This window comes from Lycorma delicatula, chromosome 1 (genome assembly GCF_047948215.1).
Source record: "Lycorma delicatula isolate Av1 chromosome 1, ASM4794821v1, whole genome shotgun sequence".
Lineage (NCBI taxonomy): Eukaryota > Metazoa > Arthropoda > Insecta > Hemiptera > Fulgoridae > Lycorma > Lycorma delicatula.
The window spans coordinates 152,175,367-152,193,491 of NC_134455.1; the positions used below are offsets into that span (position 1 = coordinate 152,175,367).

Here is an 18,125-nt window from a genome sequence, read left to right on the forward strand (position 1 = left end):
TGCAATATATCGTCTGAAACCCAAGGTTTTCTACCAGTTCTCTTTATTCCGCCTAAGTTTTTCTTCTGCTGATTTAAGAATTTCCTTTTAATATTCTTCCATTCTTCTTCTACATTTTCTACCTTATCTTTTTTACTCAGACCTCTTGCGATGTCCTCCTCAAAAATCTTCTTTACCTCCTCTTCCTCAAGCTTCTCTAAATTCTACCGATTCATCTGACACTTTTCATCAGGTTTTAAAACCCCAATCTAAATTTCATTATCACCAAATTATGGTCGCTCTCAATGTCTGCTCCAGGGTAAGTTTTGCAGTCAACGAGTTGATTTCTAAATCTTTGCTTAACCATGATATAATCTATCTAATACCTTGCAGTATCGCCTGGCTTTTTCCAAGTGTATATTCTTCTATTATGATTTTTAAATTGGGTTTTGGCAATTACTAAATTATACTTCGTGCAAAACTCTATAAGTCGGTCCCCTCTTTCATTCCTTTTGCCCAGCCCGTATTCCCCCATTATATTTCCTTCCTTGCCTTTTCCAATGCTTGCATTCCAATCTCCAACTATTATTAAATTTTCATCTCCTTTTACGTGTTTAATTGCTACATCAATCTCTTCGTATACACCCTCTACCTCATCATCATCATGGGCGCTTGTAGGCATATAGACGTTAACAATTGTTGTCGGTTTACGTTTTGATTTTATCCTTATTACAATGATTCTATCGCTATGCGTTTTTAAATACTCAGTTGTCTTACCACAATTTAATCTAATTAGTTCGTCCATTTTGTTAATGATGCCGTATGTTTTTTTTTTTTCACGACACCAATCGTTGAAACCAGATGAAGTCAAAAGAATATTAGTATTTCTAAATAGTTTCCTGCAGTAATAAAAGAGCATCCTCGACTGCAATATATATTCTTTTTCTTTTTCTGAGATATGCAATATATATTACCCAAAATCGAAAAATTCTTCTCCATTTTTGTGTGTTTTATATATGCAAGATGGCATAAATTACCATAAGAATCATAGGGTACTGAAATGTAAGATCTCTTTTAGTGGCCCCTTTAAGAACTAGATTGATCCGTAATTTATCAGTAAGTTTCGCTGGCCATTTTCCTGGATCCGGTTCAGTATTTAATATTTTGCGCTCAGAATTCTTTTTGTCTTCAAAATCACATTCATCGAAATCTCCTCTTCCTCAGATTTTTTCGTTATTAAATCGTGACTCGTTACATTCAGTACTTGTGGCTGTTTCTTGGTCTATCTCTTCCTCGATTACATTTTCTTCAATTCTCTTTATGTGTACTAAATAATTATCAAGAGAACCCGGTAATTTTTGTAAGTTTTTCTATTTTCTCGCTGATTATTATAAATAGCTTCAGAAAGTTTTTGACCGTGCAGTTTTTTACCCTGTCACAAAAATTTATTATTGTTCAAAGAAATATAGGATCTAGAAATCATATCAGAAGAAAAGTGTTTTTCAGAGTTTTTCCGAATTAAGCTTCTTAATTTAATTATTTACTTACCTTTCACAAAGATAACCACCACAGTTAACATAGCAGCAGCCTATTATATAATAGACATAATTTAATCGGCGCTGAAAATATTAAAATTTACTGATACATATATAACTTATAACACACTTTAGCGATTAAAAAAACACGTCAACACTGCTGCTCTTCAAGGCTACACTTCGCAACACCTAACGATTCCGACAGGAGTGTCATTACTGTTTACATTAGATACAGTTCGTTATAAAAACGAAACTTGTTTGGTATGATTATCATTGTGATAATTATTTAGAAAATTGATTCGCATTCAAAAATCAGTAATCTTGGCATATTTTTTTTATCGCGCTAATTGTAAGTATTCAAAAAAACAGTGTCGCTTTATTGTAATTTTTAGTTTATAAAGAAATAGAATCTAAAAATTACATATTCCCATAGCGGCGAGAATGGTGTTTTGAATTTGTTCAAAACTCTTGTGTTTAAAGTTTTCTTTTCCGTATAATCCGTGTCGAATGTTTATTATTCGTTCTTAAAAAAATATTCTACATTGAAATTTGTGTCGACTGATTTCAGTTATTGATAGATTGTAATGTAACGTTATCGCGATTAAATTACAAAGATGAAATTAGAGGGGTTCTGAACTTTGTATATCAGCAAACATAATGTAACGCTAGCTTCGCTCGGTAACCTCGTCTAATTAACCTTAAATAATAAATTGCCCGATCGTTATGCCGAGTCAATAATTCTATACAATAACCAATTATTTACTCCGAAGATAGTGTATGTTATACTTGTACAGTATTGAATTACGAAATTTCGTTGAGAGTACTGTAACTTCCAAGGGACGTAATTCGGGTAAAGGCGTCCTCTTGACGCTTTTTTGATGTTGTTTGTGAATCATTTCGTTGGAATAGAGTATATAAAAATATAGTTATTTGGATGCTAATGATTGCGTAATATTGTTTCTCATACGTCAACAAAGTAAAAAAATTCATCATTATTATTACAACAAAGTTGTAAAAACATCTTACTGACAAGACGTTTTTCATTTAATGTTGACTTATTTTAACTATTGACAATCAACTGTTATGAACAATATAATTTTAAATTTTATTTTCATTTTAATTTCCATTTATAAAAATTTATATGCAGAACTATAAAATTCATAAGTAATCAGTATCAGATGATGGAACCATAATCCAAAAGCGCTTGGATAGTCAATACTCATAATTGTTTGTAAGTGGATACTCTATTTTTATAAAAATCGTATAATACCAACGGTACCAGATATTAAGAACATTAAACAAAAAGATGGTATTGTAAAATTACAATACTAATTCTGTTCACGTGTTAATAGTAAATTAATTTTTGTTAAAATGGATTTATTGGTGTGAGATGGGTAAAATAATTTGGAAGTTGTTGGTACAACTGGAGCTTGAGTGGGGAGGGTTGTTTATTCCCTTTACATTTGAGTATTGCCGGTGTGTGTTGAGCATTGATTTTTGAACAAGGTAGTGTAATTGTGTGTTGTTTGTTAAAATGCAGTTAACTGTTGAAGAACGTGTGTATTCGTGATTGAGACTTATTTAGAGACGAAATCTCATGTGTTTGTCGGCGAAAGTTCAAGGAGAAATTTGGAAAGGAAGCACCAGTGAAAAGTATTATTCGGAAGTTAGTTAAAAAATTGCATGAACCAAGCTCAGTGTTAAATGAGAAACGTGCCTGACACTGATCAGTTTTAACAACGCAGGTCAAACAGGACATTAAAATGGCTGTTACAAGATTTCTCCTTGTAAATCATTGCATTGACTGATCCGGTAAAAGAATATTTCACTATATTCAGGCCACATTGCAATGAGGAAAACACTGAAACGTTATCGACATCGAATGCAGGTTTTCTATTAGCTAACTGATGATTATGCTAAAAGGATTCACTCCTGTCAATGGTTCAGAAACTTTATTAGAGGCAACATTGGCATTTTAGATCAAGTTTTTTTCACACATGAAGTGTGGTTTTCACACACTTCATTGAGTATGTAAATAGTCAGAACTAATAGACCTAGGTTACTGAAAACCCTCATATTTTCTTTTAATTTCCCCAAAAACAAAATCAGGCATAGGTGTATAGTTTCAAGGTGATAAGTAATAGGACTCTTGTTTTCTTTAAAAAAATGTGGATTCTGCCATCTACCACGAAATTATCCAACAGATCATAGCCTTACTGCAACAAGATGAGTGTGACATGTGACTGTTGGTTGCAACAGGACAACACTATCTGCAATACAGTTCACTCTACTGTGGAGATGCTACAGTATTTTTTCGGTGGAAGAATCATTTCTAACGGATTTTGTTCACCAAGATCCCCCGATCTGACTAGTCCAGACTTCTTTCCCTGTTATTACTTAAAAGAAATTGTTTGTAGGCAATCCACACAATCTGCATGAATTGAAGACAAACCAATACCATCCAGGAAATATACAGGGTTTAGCTAACAAGAGTTAGGAAGATCAAACATGTTAGCAAGTGCATAGAAGTGGATGGACGTAATTTTTAATACCTGTAAATTATTATGTAAGTGTTTGCCAATAAACTATATTTTATTGACCAAATTAAGTGATACGTTTAAGTTGGACACTCACTATATACCCTCATGAAATATAGTTAACCAATAATTATTATAAAAATTTTATTAATCTTTTTATTGAGATATAAATAATAATCTATTCAAACTAATCATCGATCAAGGTTAAAGCCTGTTATCTCTGGTTTTATCCCCATATTTTTATTATTCTTTAAAATGCTTAAAATTTTGATGCATTGTTGTTGCTGTAAGGAAAAAACAAAATAGGTAATATATTATCTATATTTATAAAAATGTTAAGTTCGTTTGTGTACAGCTTCAAAAACTCAAAATGTTCTGCACCGATTGAGCTCAAATTTTAGCACGATATATAACCCGCATCAAAGATTGTTTTCATCTATTTTTAATAAATCTATCTATCTATTTTTAATTTGGTAATGTAAACAAAGGAAAACTAATCAGATCAATGCAAGATGGCCGCTGTCAAACACAACGACCAATCACAAAGAGCCCGTATGGCCGTTGCCAATGTAAACAAAATCACAACTGATTAAGTAACAAATTTCTTTGAATTATATTTAACAGCTAAAACATCTGTATTTTATTAAAAAAAAAAAAAAAAACACAAAAAGAAAAGCCACCAAGAAGGATGACTTACAGTAAATAAATTAAAACACCCAACTTTCTTATAGCCCAGATAGACTGAAGACTATGCAAACAAAAAAAGTCGAAATAACCAAATACACAGAAATAATATCCCTATATAATATCCAAAAAATCCTTTGTTAGGTTATTTTTATACATACATATGACCAAACAATCGTTTTTTGTTCATTTAGCGTTCTTTGCTGTGTAAAAACAAAGAACAAAATTCACAAATAGGAACACTGAAACCACACAACTAAGTATTCGTTTTTTATTTGTTTTTTCTAACCTCCGAAACCACCGTTATGCATTGCTTCAGACGATGATATGAATGATTTATAGCGTATGAAAATGCCACGCCTGACCGGGATTCCAACTCGGAACCACCGGATTAAAGTCCGAGACGTTACCACTCGCGCCACGGAGGCCGGCAAAAACATATTCGTTAGGAGCCGAATAAAAACACGACTTACCAATATGGCGTTGTGTGTCAAACCAATTTTATACGGACTATAATTACTTTTATTACGCGAAACCCTTTGCAATGATTGAACATTAACTTAAACCTCTTCAAAAATTATTCCTTTTGAACTAAGCCACATTTTGTATCATTGTTTTTCTACAACACGGCTGGAATTCTTTTCGTTTAATGATAAGAAGCGTTGTCGAAGACAATAACCGAATTCTCTTCCAAAGGACATAATACACCGCTAAACTATTTCTAAATAATTCAAATTCGTATAATTTTTTTACGAATCGTTTTTATCAAAATCTCACCTTTTTCTCAATTGACCTGCGGGGTTTTGTTTTCTTTGGAGACCGTAATTCATTAGTAGATTCATACTCGAGAATCACGTTGTACACTGAAGCAGCACAACTTCTACTTACGTTAGCAGTTTATTAACATCTGAAATCAACGCCGTTTGATTATTCTGTAATTTGTAAGCATTACTCTGCTTTTGTAACCATTTAAAATTATGTGTTTTTTTCGCACGACTTAAGGGCTTTTTTTCGCAGCCCACAAATCTTTATATATAAAAATGTTAAGTTCGTTTGTGTACGCTTCAAAAACTCAAAATGTTCTTCACCGATTGAGCTCAAATTTTAGTACGATATATAACCCGCATCAAAGATTGTTTTTAACTATTTTTCGCATCAGTCACATACCCGCGACCGCAAGAAAACAGTTTTTTTAACGGTCATCTGTGTACCAGTGACCGCGCCATCTGCCGGAAGCGAGGGGAACACTCGCCACACTAGCTAACGACAACCGCAGTCGCATGTGAAACAATACCTGTTCCCAATTACATTGTTTATTAACCAAAAAATAAAAACGTATCCACTTGCATCTGATTCAGATTATTATACAATCTGAATTAAATATTCACTTTAATCGAAGTACTTTTGTGTGATCGTGTCGTGATTGAGCTGCGCCTTTCACCAAGCTCTGAATTTATTTGAAAATGACCAACAGTGGGATATATGTATTAATGACGCGTGCAACATTGCACATCCAAACCAAATTCGCGCATTATTCGCAATTATATTGACCGCTTGCTTCCCCTCATCTCCCACAGAGTTATGGGAAATATATCGATCGCATATGGCTGAGGATATTTTGCGTAGAGTATGCCTAGAAAATACCAATATGACCATGGAATTTACAGAAGGCATTTACAACGAAGCACTGATAAATATTGAAGACAAGTGCTTAGCTATTGCAAATAAAGTTCTTAGTCAATTGGAAATGCCAGCACCCACCCAAGCTGCGATTGATTCATTTGATGTGGATTTACGCCGTGAACAGAGTTACAACATTGGTGATCTTCAGTCATATGTCCAATCAAACATTCCCAAATTAACGTGTGAACAGAAAGGCATTTATGATGCCTCATTAGATTGATTCTAGCAGCGGTTCGATCAAAAATGACAATTATCCTGTTGCGGAATATTAATCAGCCAGAACTCTGCAACGGCATGTGACTTGCAGTTAAGAAATTGATGACTAACGTGGAAGCAACGATTTTAACGGGGCCTTTCAAAGGTGAAGATGTCCTCATTCCTCGAATACCCATAATCCCGACCGATACACCATTTTAATTTAAAAGATTGCAATTCCCAATTCGATTGGCATTTGCAATCACAATCAAAGCTCAAGGTCAATCTTTAGAATTGTGTGGTTTAGATTTCGATGCGGATTGCTTCACATGGGCAACTGTATTTTGCATGTTCCCAAGTCGGCAAACCAGATAGCCTTTATATCTAGGCAGACAGTGGAAAAACAAAAAATATTGTATATCCACAAGTATTGCAAAATTAAACTTCTATGAAACATATGCTTTGTTTTGTTTCTCATTTCTCATCCATGCAACCACAATGTGCGACAGCGAAGCGTGGCGGGTAGAGCTAGTTTATTTATATTTAATTTGTTATTTAGACCTACATTATGATAGGATATAGATTATAATGAGTCTGATTATATATTATAATATATATATATATATATATATATGTCTTAGTAAAATATATTTCTTATTAGTACACAATTAATCATTGTAGTCATTGTAGTGATCTATATTTTTACTAAAAAATAAATTTTAAAGACCACTTTGATGATTCATTAAAATTATTTTAATGTACCGTTAATGAAACAGTCACTTAGTATTGCGTGGCGTAATGGTACTGGAATTAGAATGTTGTCTACAATTTTGTTTCACTTAGGTTTTTATGGAAAATATAATTAATTTAAGTTATATGATAACTACTGAACAATCTGTAGTTAGAATATTCAATTGGTTTAATCTAATATAATGCTTATTAATAAAATAAGTAGAAATAAAAGTGACTCGTAGTTCTCTGAGCATTTTTAAAAGTGATTTTGCCAGAGGTAACCGTAGTTATTTTGAATGTCTTTCGTTTGATTCGATTTAGAAGAGAAGATTCAGGTTGAATTTCTATTTTATATTAACATTAGATGCTAAATCTCTTTGAGATACAAAAATATTATATTTCTGAAACTGAAAATACAGTTCTAGAAAAGCTTAATATTAACTGCTGATGTTGCATTACTTTCCAAGAAGTTTTATACAGCTTTAATTTAATTTTTTTCTATAAAGATTTTTAAGCTGTTGAACATAATATATACAATTTTTACTTAATTGCAAATGTTAGTGACCAAACAAATGAAATCAAATAGTTAGATTTAGTTCTTTAAGAAACTTATTACACATGGGGAAAAATAAATCATTGTTGTAAATATCTAAATAAATCCTTTGTACAAAGTATTTCCAAATATCTAAATAAATACTGTGTTCAAAGTATTTCCATAGATAGGCAATACTTTCAATGTACATTTAAATCTTAATATTTACAGTTCATGTAATTCATTCTAGAGTTATTGTATGTCTTGTCCAAATTAATAACCCACAGCAGTAGTAGCACAGATAACAGAGAAAATAATTTAATATTCAAGAACTTTGGAGAATCCTTTAGTTTTGGTCACTGCAGGTAAAAGTTTTTTCAGTACTTAATTATGAGCCTGTATCTCTAGAACACAAATATTTTAAATTCCAGGTTCCTGGTTGAACTTAACTTTAAAGAAAATTAAATAATTTGGTAGTACGTATTTAGTTAAAATTCCATCTCATGCTTACTTCAAATCTATTTAAAAAATTTGTTATCGTAAATTGAAATAAAAATAGTTAAATTTTAATTAAATCGTTCACACTCTTTTCAGAGAATTGTAGCTTTACAGAATTATTATATGATTAGATGTAAATAGAACTTCTGAATTATGAGTCATTTGGCAAAGCTAATTGCATTGTTTTGCTACTATGTCATATTCTATGTATTTTAACTATTCTGACTAGAACTTTACCAATAATGCTAAGCAAGTGATCCAGAATTTGGTTAATACCAAACGTAATGTAATAGAAATGTAAATGTAATGTAATGTAGTAGAGCAGACTCTTATGATTTAGTGTGGTTCTTTATATTATTAGCCCATGAAAATGATTTTAATTATTCTCTCTTGGGCGCTATAAGGCAGAATAGTTCATGCCAGTAAAATTTTTGAAGTAGTTTTTTTTTTGTTTTTAATGCACCTTTCCTCCATACCTTTAATATCTGTTGGTAGCAAAATTTTGAAGAAACACTTTGATACAGTTATTTCCTTTTTTTTGGTTACTGTCATTATGTCAATGAATTTACATTCCATCCCTGCGACTAATCAAAAGTGATGCGTTTTTATCTACTTAGTCAGTGCTTTCAGTCAGTGTGGAATACAATTTAACTGAAACTGGAATCATTAGATTAGCTCCCTTAGATTGTATACAATTATTCAAGGAAACCATTCTTTATGTCTTTCACAAACTGTTTCTTATGTTCTATGAAAGATCAACTGAAAAACTGCTGCAAAATGCAGTAGCCTATCATAGTGGTCCTATCATGGATTTCTTATGTTTCTTGGTGTACTATATGTTCAATATGTAAATCATCCCCCAATCAGTATGGATGTAAATGATATGTTTAGTGGGATAGTTGCAAAGTTTGTAACTGATGTTGGACATGGGCTGCGTGTAACAACCTTTTGGAACCTAAAACTGATACGAATCCAAGCACGAGTTTGTACCCAGATCAAGACGCCTGCATTCCGACATTGAAATACATGTTTACTTGCATACATTTTGCCACAAGTATGCATGAACATGCATTTTTGTCACCTAGTCAAAGTTTTGATTTTATTTTATTTGACCTAAGTCATATAGTAATGTAGTTTTGTCTTGTAAAACACAAAAATGAAATGCTCATAAAAGTAATGAAATATTTCAAAATTTCATGTGATTATTATGATCCAGAAGTTAAAATATTTTAGGAAAATCTAATTTTTAAGCTAATTGGAAAAAAAAAATACACAATTATGTTTACTGTTGCATTAAAAGTTTTTATTTATAACGATTAGGCAAAGTACTTAAATTAAGTCATGCTGGCACTTTTTTTATTTATGTCTAAGATCTTGCTGGCACTTATATAATTTTTGGACAAGAGTTTGATCCAAGCTTGGCAATAGTTGGTCAGATTTTTAAATTCCGTTTTATTTTACAGATATGGGTGATATTTATTTTTTATAAGATTTTGAAAATCTGATGAGGTTATATTTTGTTAGTATTATTTAAGTGCAGATATATTAAAGAATTTTAAGAATTAAAGATACTGGATCGATCTTACTCCCTGCATGTTATATCAGATTATTAATTCCATTTTATTTATCTAAAGTTATAATTGATCTTATAAATTTTTTCATATACTTTTGGAGATCTGATTAATGAATCAGATTTTTTACTTACAATTTTTATATCTCTATTACACACAGTAATAGGATTTTTTACTAAGCTGGAGTTAAGAGATCAATAACTCAGAAAATTATTATTTTAGTTTTTAATAGATTTCTAAAAAAATTAAAAAAATTGATTTTCTGCCTGCAACTTTTTCTCATATGCTTATGAAATTAAATTATTTAACTGTTGAATGAATATTATTTATAAACATATTGATTAGTACGACAGTTGAGTATAGTTATACAAATGGTAAGGAATCTAGTTTCTGTCTGTTGTAATTTTTCTCTTCATTTCCCCTTCTGTAAAATATTTATGCAACTTGTATTACAGTACAATATTGCTATATTGCCTAACTAAATCTTACTGTAATTTATTTTCTTTAGTTTGTGCAGTATGTATATTGATATACATATTTAATATGGGTTTACATTACAATTTAATATTTTTGAGATTTTTTATTATGAATTATTAGAAAATGATAGTGATTTCATTTTTGATCTTGAATAATTAGAAAAAGTGAGTTATTCCGAGGACTGTACTTCTTTAATAGAAATGTGTATGCATATAAATTTGTATAACTAATATAACATTTCTTTATTCATAAGAATTATTATTACTGAGTTAGTTAGTTTTTTTGTAGATTGTTTGAGTCAAAGTTTTAAGTTGCATAAAAGAAAAAATCAATTCAGTGCAATAAAAGTGTCATATTATAGAAACTTAGAAGTTTTGTTGCGGGTATACAGTTATGTGCTTACTGCAATGTAGTATGATCAGGCACAGGATTCAATGGAAGGGACCACAGGTTATTGTGAAGGGGATGTGCGGCAAAGAGTAGAGACAGACTAAAATGTAATCAATAGTCACCCTCCTTCCCTGTAACCTGCCCACTCCATTCCACCCACAACTGTTATGCCTTGCTGTTGCCCTTTCTCCGACTCTAGCTACAATCCCTTTTTTCTGGCTAATCTTTCTTTTGCATCGTACCTTTTTGTTGTTACCTCTCTTTGAACTGTATTTTCTAAAACATACCTTCCACTCTTGTAATTTATATTTTTAGGCATCATATTTATAAATTTATTACAGAAACTTATTCAAAATTAACATTTTTTGAATAAATTAACAATTAATATAATCCACCTTATCAGCATGTTGATATGTACTCTAGATCTTTCAACTTACTTGGAAGCCATCATCAGGAGTTAAGATTAATATATTTAAAGTCAAAAGTTTAAAAAATCATAGTTAAAATCAAAAAAATTAAAAACAGTCATGACTGTCCTAGTCCTACTAGTATATTGATTGATGATGGCTTCCAAGTAAGCCAAAAAATCTAGAGTACATATCGATGTACTGGTAAGGTGGATTATTAACTGTTAATTTATTCATTTAATATATCAGTGGTACCATGTTTGAGAAATTAACACTTTTTCTTCCAAATATTTTTTAACCCAATAATCTGTTTTTGTGTGTGAATATGTACTTAAGCACATATTCATTTATTTATTATATTACTTTTAATGTTCTACTTCCCATTTTGGTGAAAATATATTTATTCAAAAGAATACAATTAATGCATATTCTAAGATAACGTATTACTTAACAAAAAAATACGTAGTAATTTTATTATCAGAATAAAATTTGAAACTAAAAGAAATTAATATTAAGTAAAATACAGTACTATTAAACTCAAACTCATCCTTGTTTGGTAAAGCATATATACTCAAACGAATTAATGTAATATGGAAAAATTGAGAGTATTAAGCCTATCAATATAAACATCAACAAATTTCTTTATTTAATTTAGCAAGAACTAGTCACAACTATCACAATATTAAAAGTTTTAAAAAATGTTTAAAGAAATATTTATTTCTTTTGCTTTAAAATTTTATTCTGATAATAAAATCTACTACATAATTTTTGGTAAGTATTATTTTTTCATTGACAGTTTTTCCACCATAAAATTCTGAAGAATGCATCAACTGTGACTGACAAGGTGTGACTCCTTTTAAATCTAAAAAAAGATTGAAAAATAATGTTGCACTATTTACAAATTTTATTGAAGATACGCATACATACAGTACAAACTGTACAGACTTAAAAATAAAAAAGGTTGTCAAATATTTTGTTGTGTTGCTAACATTGGTGCAAGAAAGAAGTTCCTGTAAAGATCCAGAAATGAATTTTCATGCATCTGTCCACCATTTTGTATTTTTTAAATAGAAATGTATATATCTCTTCAACATATTGAGCTTTTTAATGAAATTTTGCATCAGTTTTTAAAGCAATAGTATCTACAATGTAAATAAGTATACAAAATTTATATGTGTAAATTTCAAAATGGCAGCCAACTCCAATCTTCACCTTACAATAACTCAAGAACTGCTAGTGTTTAAGAAATTAATTGTTCACTTAGTTCTTTTTTTCAAATCAGACTTCAAACAACCAAGTTTTATTGAAAATAACGCATATAAAACAATTTTATACCAGTTTTTTTATTTTTTCTACTAAATCCTAATATTCAATACCATTCCACTAATGCTGTTGATAATCAAATACCAAAGAACTGTTGAAATTTAAGATAGTGATTTAAAAAACTCCAAATCACTAGAATTAAGTTTTTCATTTCAAGAAAATTTTTCTCTTAGAAAACTATATTTCTAATTCATGTACAAAGATTAATGAAAGATACACATCAAACCTTTATACATGTGTATAATAAAATGATTTAAATTGAAAAATTATCAGTTATTGAAACAAATCATCAAAAATATTGACAAACAAGATTTATTAATTATTGCATTAATTTTTAAGTATGTTATATTGAATAAATCGTTCCAGGGATAATTATAAAATTAAAGGCAGTAAAAAGACTTAAAGATAGAATAAAAGCAAGAGAAAGAAAGGATTTTTTGCTGAAGCTAAATTTATTTTTAAATAATGTCAATATTTTTCAGAAGAAATTTAATACAGAAAATTGAAAAATAAATCACCCTTTATTAAATTAATATTAAAACATTAAAAATTATTAAAATAAAAATAATAAAAATTAATAACGGTGAAATCTGTTAAAATATACAAATTTTAATTGAAAAAGCTAATTGCAGAAACTATAAACTGACCATTATATGATACTAAAAAGGTATAGCCTAGTAGGAAACTAATGCAATAAACAAGAAAAATTTTCAATCCTACCATTTGAACCAAAATTGATACCTGCCTATTGTACAAATTAACGTAATTTGTTATGAATTTGCTCAGTGTATATGATTTTATGTAATATGTGTAAAGAGGAAAAACAGAAAGAGAGACTGATGTAGGTGGTTCAATTGAGTGCTTGAGTGGTTCAATTCTCAGCTTGCATTGTTTTTTTTACATCAGTTACCGTTGACATTAATGTATAAACTAGAGCTTATGTAGTAAATTAATCATTAAACAAAAATCTAATAAAGAAGGTTTGGTGGACATGTACTAATTGAAGTTTCGTGAAAAAAGTTATGTTAAAAAATATCCATGGATACTGAAAAAAACAATGAATAATGGATGAAAGATATTTGTGATAAGCTAGAAAGGAATGGAAGTTATGTATGGCAGACACTTCACCCATTTATAAAATGAAATTTTGTATTGAGAAAATGTTATTTTTTTTAATTTAGTTGTTTTTAATATAAAATTTGTCAGTCATATTCATGCACCCAATTATAAAAATTAAATTTCTACTTGTGTTCTTATCAAAGGAAATATTTTCAATGTTTTTGTTATCAGATAAGCATTATGAGTGAGACATTTTATGTGTTAAGAAGAATTTGATAAATACTTTTATTATTGTTACCCATTTTTAATTTTTGATTGCCCATGTGAAAGAAAAAAGAGAAAACTACATCATGAGAATATTGAGTATTTTATCTTTTATTATTATAAAAAAAAGCTTTTACTTTGAATGGGTTGTCATTCTAGAGTTTATTAAAGTATACATATTTTAACAGTTCACCAAGCAGTGACTGGTATGGAAGGTCGAGCATTATTTCTTAAAAATTATACAAAGTTGCAGCCTATTATACTGTTTATTAAAGATTTTTTTGTGATATTTTTCATTTTCAAACAATATTGTAAAAGTTTTAATTAATTTTAATATGAATATGATATATAATATGAATATCATAGCACTTTATTTACAATGATTTTACCTTTAATTTTGAAATGTAGTATGTTTATTGCCATTGTGAGTTGTATATTACAATAAAATTTTGAATAGTCTAAATATTTATACAGTGGAATTTACGTAATTTTTCACCTTTGAGGCCGTAGTGGAACAAAATTGATTAACATATTACATATATTGTACATAAATATTTTTCATTTATGTAGAAAGAAGTCGATATGTTAACTATTTTTTCCATTTGAAGTACTCAAAATACAAAAGTATAAGATAAATTTAAAAAAGTAAATATGGTGCGAACTCATAAAAAAAATTAATAAAAATAACAAAATTAAAAACTTATTCAAACTTATAATGCTATACTTTTTTAAGTTATTTCTTATTTCTTGAAGAAATTGGATTTAAAAACTACTTTGCTGTTTTTGGATAAGTGCTGTAGTTAGCAGTTATTTTCTTCTGCACCAAACTGTTCTTTTCCTTTTTTATAACAAATTGGTTAATGTGTTATCATACCAGTCACCAGTTTACTTAAATGTTAAAGGTAAATGTGTCATCAGTGTTTACTTTTTTTCAGTTAAGCGTTATTTTGCGTCTCAAACATCACGCATTTCATATACCTCCCAAAATCAGAGTAGGCCCGACAAAACATTTGTGAAAGGCAAATTTCCAAAACACATTAGTTGATCATTACATCCTGAGTAGGAGTGAAGAACCTTGCCTTGTAAAGGTGAAAATGGGTCGATCAGCTGGAAAAGTTTTTGAACCATCTCTTGGAACTGAAAAGGCACATCGCATGTCTATTTTCTCCAGAAATATAGTACTGTGAATATTATGTACTACTGCCAGCTCTTGGACAAGTGAAATCCATTGTATTCAGTCACCACTCTAGGAATCACGATACCTTCTTGTGGAGGAACTAGCAAGTTTTTGAGAACCATAAAGCTACACCATACCATAAATAATAGATGTTACCAATGAATAGTCTTTGTGGATGAATCAGAATAGAATGTTTTGTGAAAGGGAGCTTTAATCTTTTTAGTTCTTGTTGAGTATATTAAGATGATAAATGAAGCAAAAATATGTTAACTATTCATATTTGCTGTATATTATTAAAAAAAAAATTTTAGGTGTGTGTGTGTGTGTGCATATGTTACCTTATTTTTCATCAAATGGACTATTTTTTATTATATATAATATAAGTGCTAACCAATATATTATTCATTTCCCTCAAGCACTTTTGGATATTCTGCCATCTTCAGGAGGGATTATAATTTATGATTAAACTATATAAAAGAATAAAACTCGCATATCTAAATTATATATATAACAATTGATCGTCATTTTGTAAAAGTTGAAGTCTTAAGTTAAAGTAACTATGTCCGTATTGTAATAATATCACAATTGTTATGAACTATGTAGATTGTGGAATCAGTTTCGAATTTAATTTTATTAATTTATAATTATTGTATATAAGGAATTTTTTGAGATTAAAAGTATTATAATTATTATTAGAGTAATACTCTAATACTACTAGTACTCTAAGTACTCTGATAATTGAATCAGAGTAAAATCATACTAAAAATAACTATGATCCAAATAAATTCATGGAAGTATTGGATTACTCTAATAATTATTATAATACTTTTAATCTCAAAAAATTCCACATATACAATAATTATAAATTAATAAATGAACAAATTAAATTCAATGATGATATTTTATATAAGCAAATCATTTACAATAATAATTAAGTTGGCTAAACTGATTCCACAATCTACATAGTTCATAACAATTGTAATACTATTTACATTTAGCTACTTTGACTTAAGACTTTAACTTTTACTAAATGATGATGAATTGTTCAATCAACTAAATATAATCTAGATATATGAGTTTTATACTTTTATATATATCAATCATAAATTATAATCCCTCCTGAAGATGGCAGATAGCCAAAAGCGCTTGAGGGAAACGAATAATATATTGGTAAGCAGTTTATTTTATATATAGTAATTGTATTTTGCCCATGGTGCCATATTATAAAAACCTACTTTGGATTATTTTTTGATTCTTTTTCTGTTTTATAGACAAAGTTGCTCTGGTAACCCCAGTGTAACATTTTTCTTTCAATTTATATTCCCTTCATTGAAATTTGTTAATTATTTTTACATAAAATTCAAGAAAATGAGCTGCCAATTTCAAACATTAACCCAAACATAACCTATTAGGGCAAAAATAATACATTCTAGATTCCTTCATTCCAGGGAGTTTATCCTCATTAGCAGTCTCTTTAAATTGTTTTTCTTTATTACTTTTCTTATTTTTATCAAGACACAGGATTCTTGCCTTTTACACTTTTTATATGTACAGATAGCTTTTGTGTAGGTACCCACATTTTCAAATAAAATTTGTAAAATAAACTTTACAAAGAGATTAAGCAGACATTTAAATAGCAGCACTGAAAGTTTTGAAGTATTATTTCTTCTGACAGTGTAAATTTTAACTTTCTGAAATCAGCCACAAATTAAAAGTAACTACCAATAACCTACTAATCCTTAATATGTCACAATTTCAATTTGGATTACAATACACAAGAGGGTACCTTCACACTGAAATATAACAGGAGAAGTAAGAAGTATCACTTAATCAAAAAATACAGCTGTAGTTTTTCATTGCTTTCAACCTTACTGTACTCAACGCCTAAAATAAATTACCATCAATTGTTCAAGCCATATAAACTGTCAGATGGAGTTCTTAATTACTTCTAAAAGGACTGCTGCTCCTTTACAGGAATGATTCCCTCATCTGATCTATTCACAGAGACATCTTTTCATTATTTTAGTACCTCAAACCTACTTCTCAGAAATTTATTACATCTTGTAAATATTTAATTTGTCCAGCATTACTGTAAGTTTATTACTACAAATCTGCTTCTCAAAAATTATAATTTTTTATGGAGAGAGTAAAGAATTACAACAGCAGCTTCCTGCTAGCCAAGTTTGTGTAGTAAGTGAAAAAATGTATTATGATCAATATATATTGAGTACTAATTAGGACTACACCTTCACTCCTAGTAGGAAGGTTTGATTAGCTCTGAATTAGCATGTAAAATTATTTTACAGATTTACTACTGTAATTCATAATTTCACACTCTTGGTAAATATTAATTCCTGTAGACAATGTACCATTGAGCAACATTAATACAACATAATTTTTCAATTTCCTTTTGTTATTTTGATATTAAATTTATTACAGTTGCTTTTATTGGTAATTCTGATTTTTTTGTGCAGGGTGGATATCCAGCAAAACTAAAGAAGGTTCTAATCGTTACGGCACCTCTTTGGTTTAAGGCACCTTTTAAAATTCTCAGATTGTTTGTTAGAGAGAAATTAAGAGATCGTGTATTTACAGTTAGCATTCCGCAGGTGAGTTTTTAAATTATCTTTATTTCATTTATTTTGATAAACGTTTGCCATAAAAATAACAACATATCCATACTATTATATAAAGAGGAAGAGGATTTTTGTGTGTTCAGGATAAACAAAAAAACTACTAGATCAATCGCAACCAAATTTTACCCATGTTTCATGACATAACTGAGAAGGTTTTTAGATATATTTCATAAAAAAAAAAAACGATATATACATGTGTGCGCATGCGCATAGTAGTAGTAGTAGTAGTGGAGATTTGCTGGTTGAAACAGAAACTTTAATGAATTGAATTAATGACTTAATTATAATGATTAATTAGTGTTTCTATCACTGTGAGCTGGGTTTGAATTGAATGATGTGAACCGATCGAATGAATAATATTATCAAAATAGAATTAAATTTTTTTAATATTATTTTATTAAAAAAATATTTTTAATTTCTGTTAAACAATAACGGGCTTCGCTCGG

The 18,125-nt window shown here is 29.4% G+C and overlaps 1 protein-coding gene across 1 annotated transcript in view; it reads left to right on the plus strand.

Annotated features, from left to right (window-relative positions):
- Window positions 1–18,125, plus strand: part of Ptpmeg2 (Protein tyrosine phosphatase Meg2) — a 188,520-nt gene that overhangs the window by 124,299 nt on the left and 46,096 nt on the right. The window contains exon 5 of the mRNA XM_075365180.1: window positions 17,518–17,652. Within this exon, the coding sequence (XP_075221295.1) occupies window positions 17,518–17,652 (135 nt within the window). The remainder of the gene's footprint in view (window positions 1–17,517; window positions 17,653–18,125) is intronic.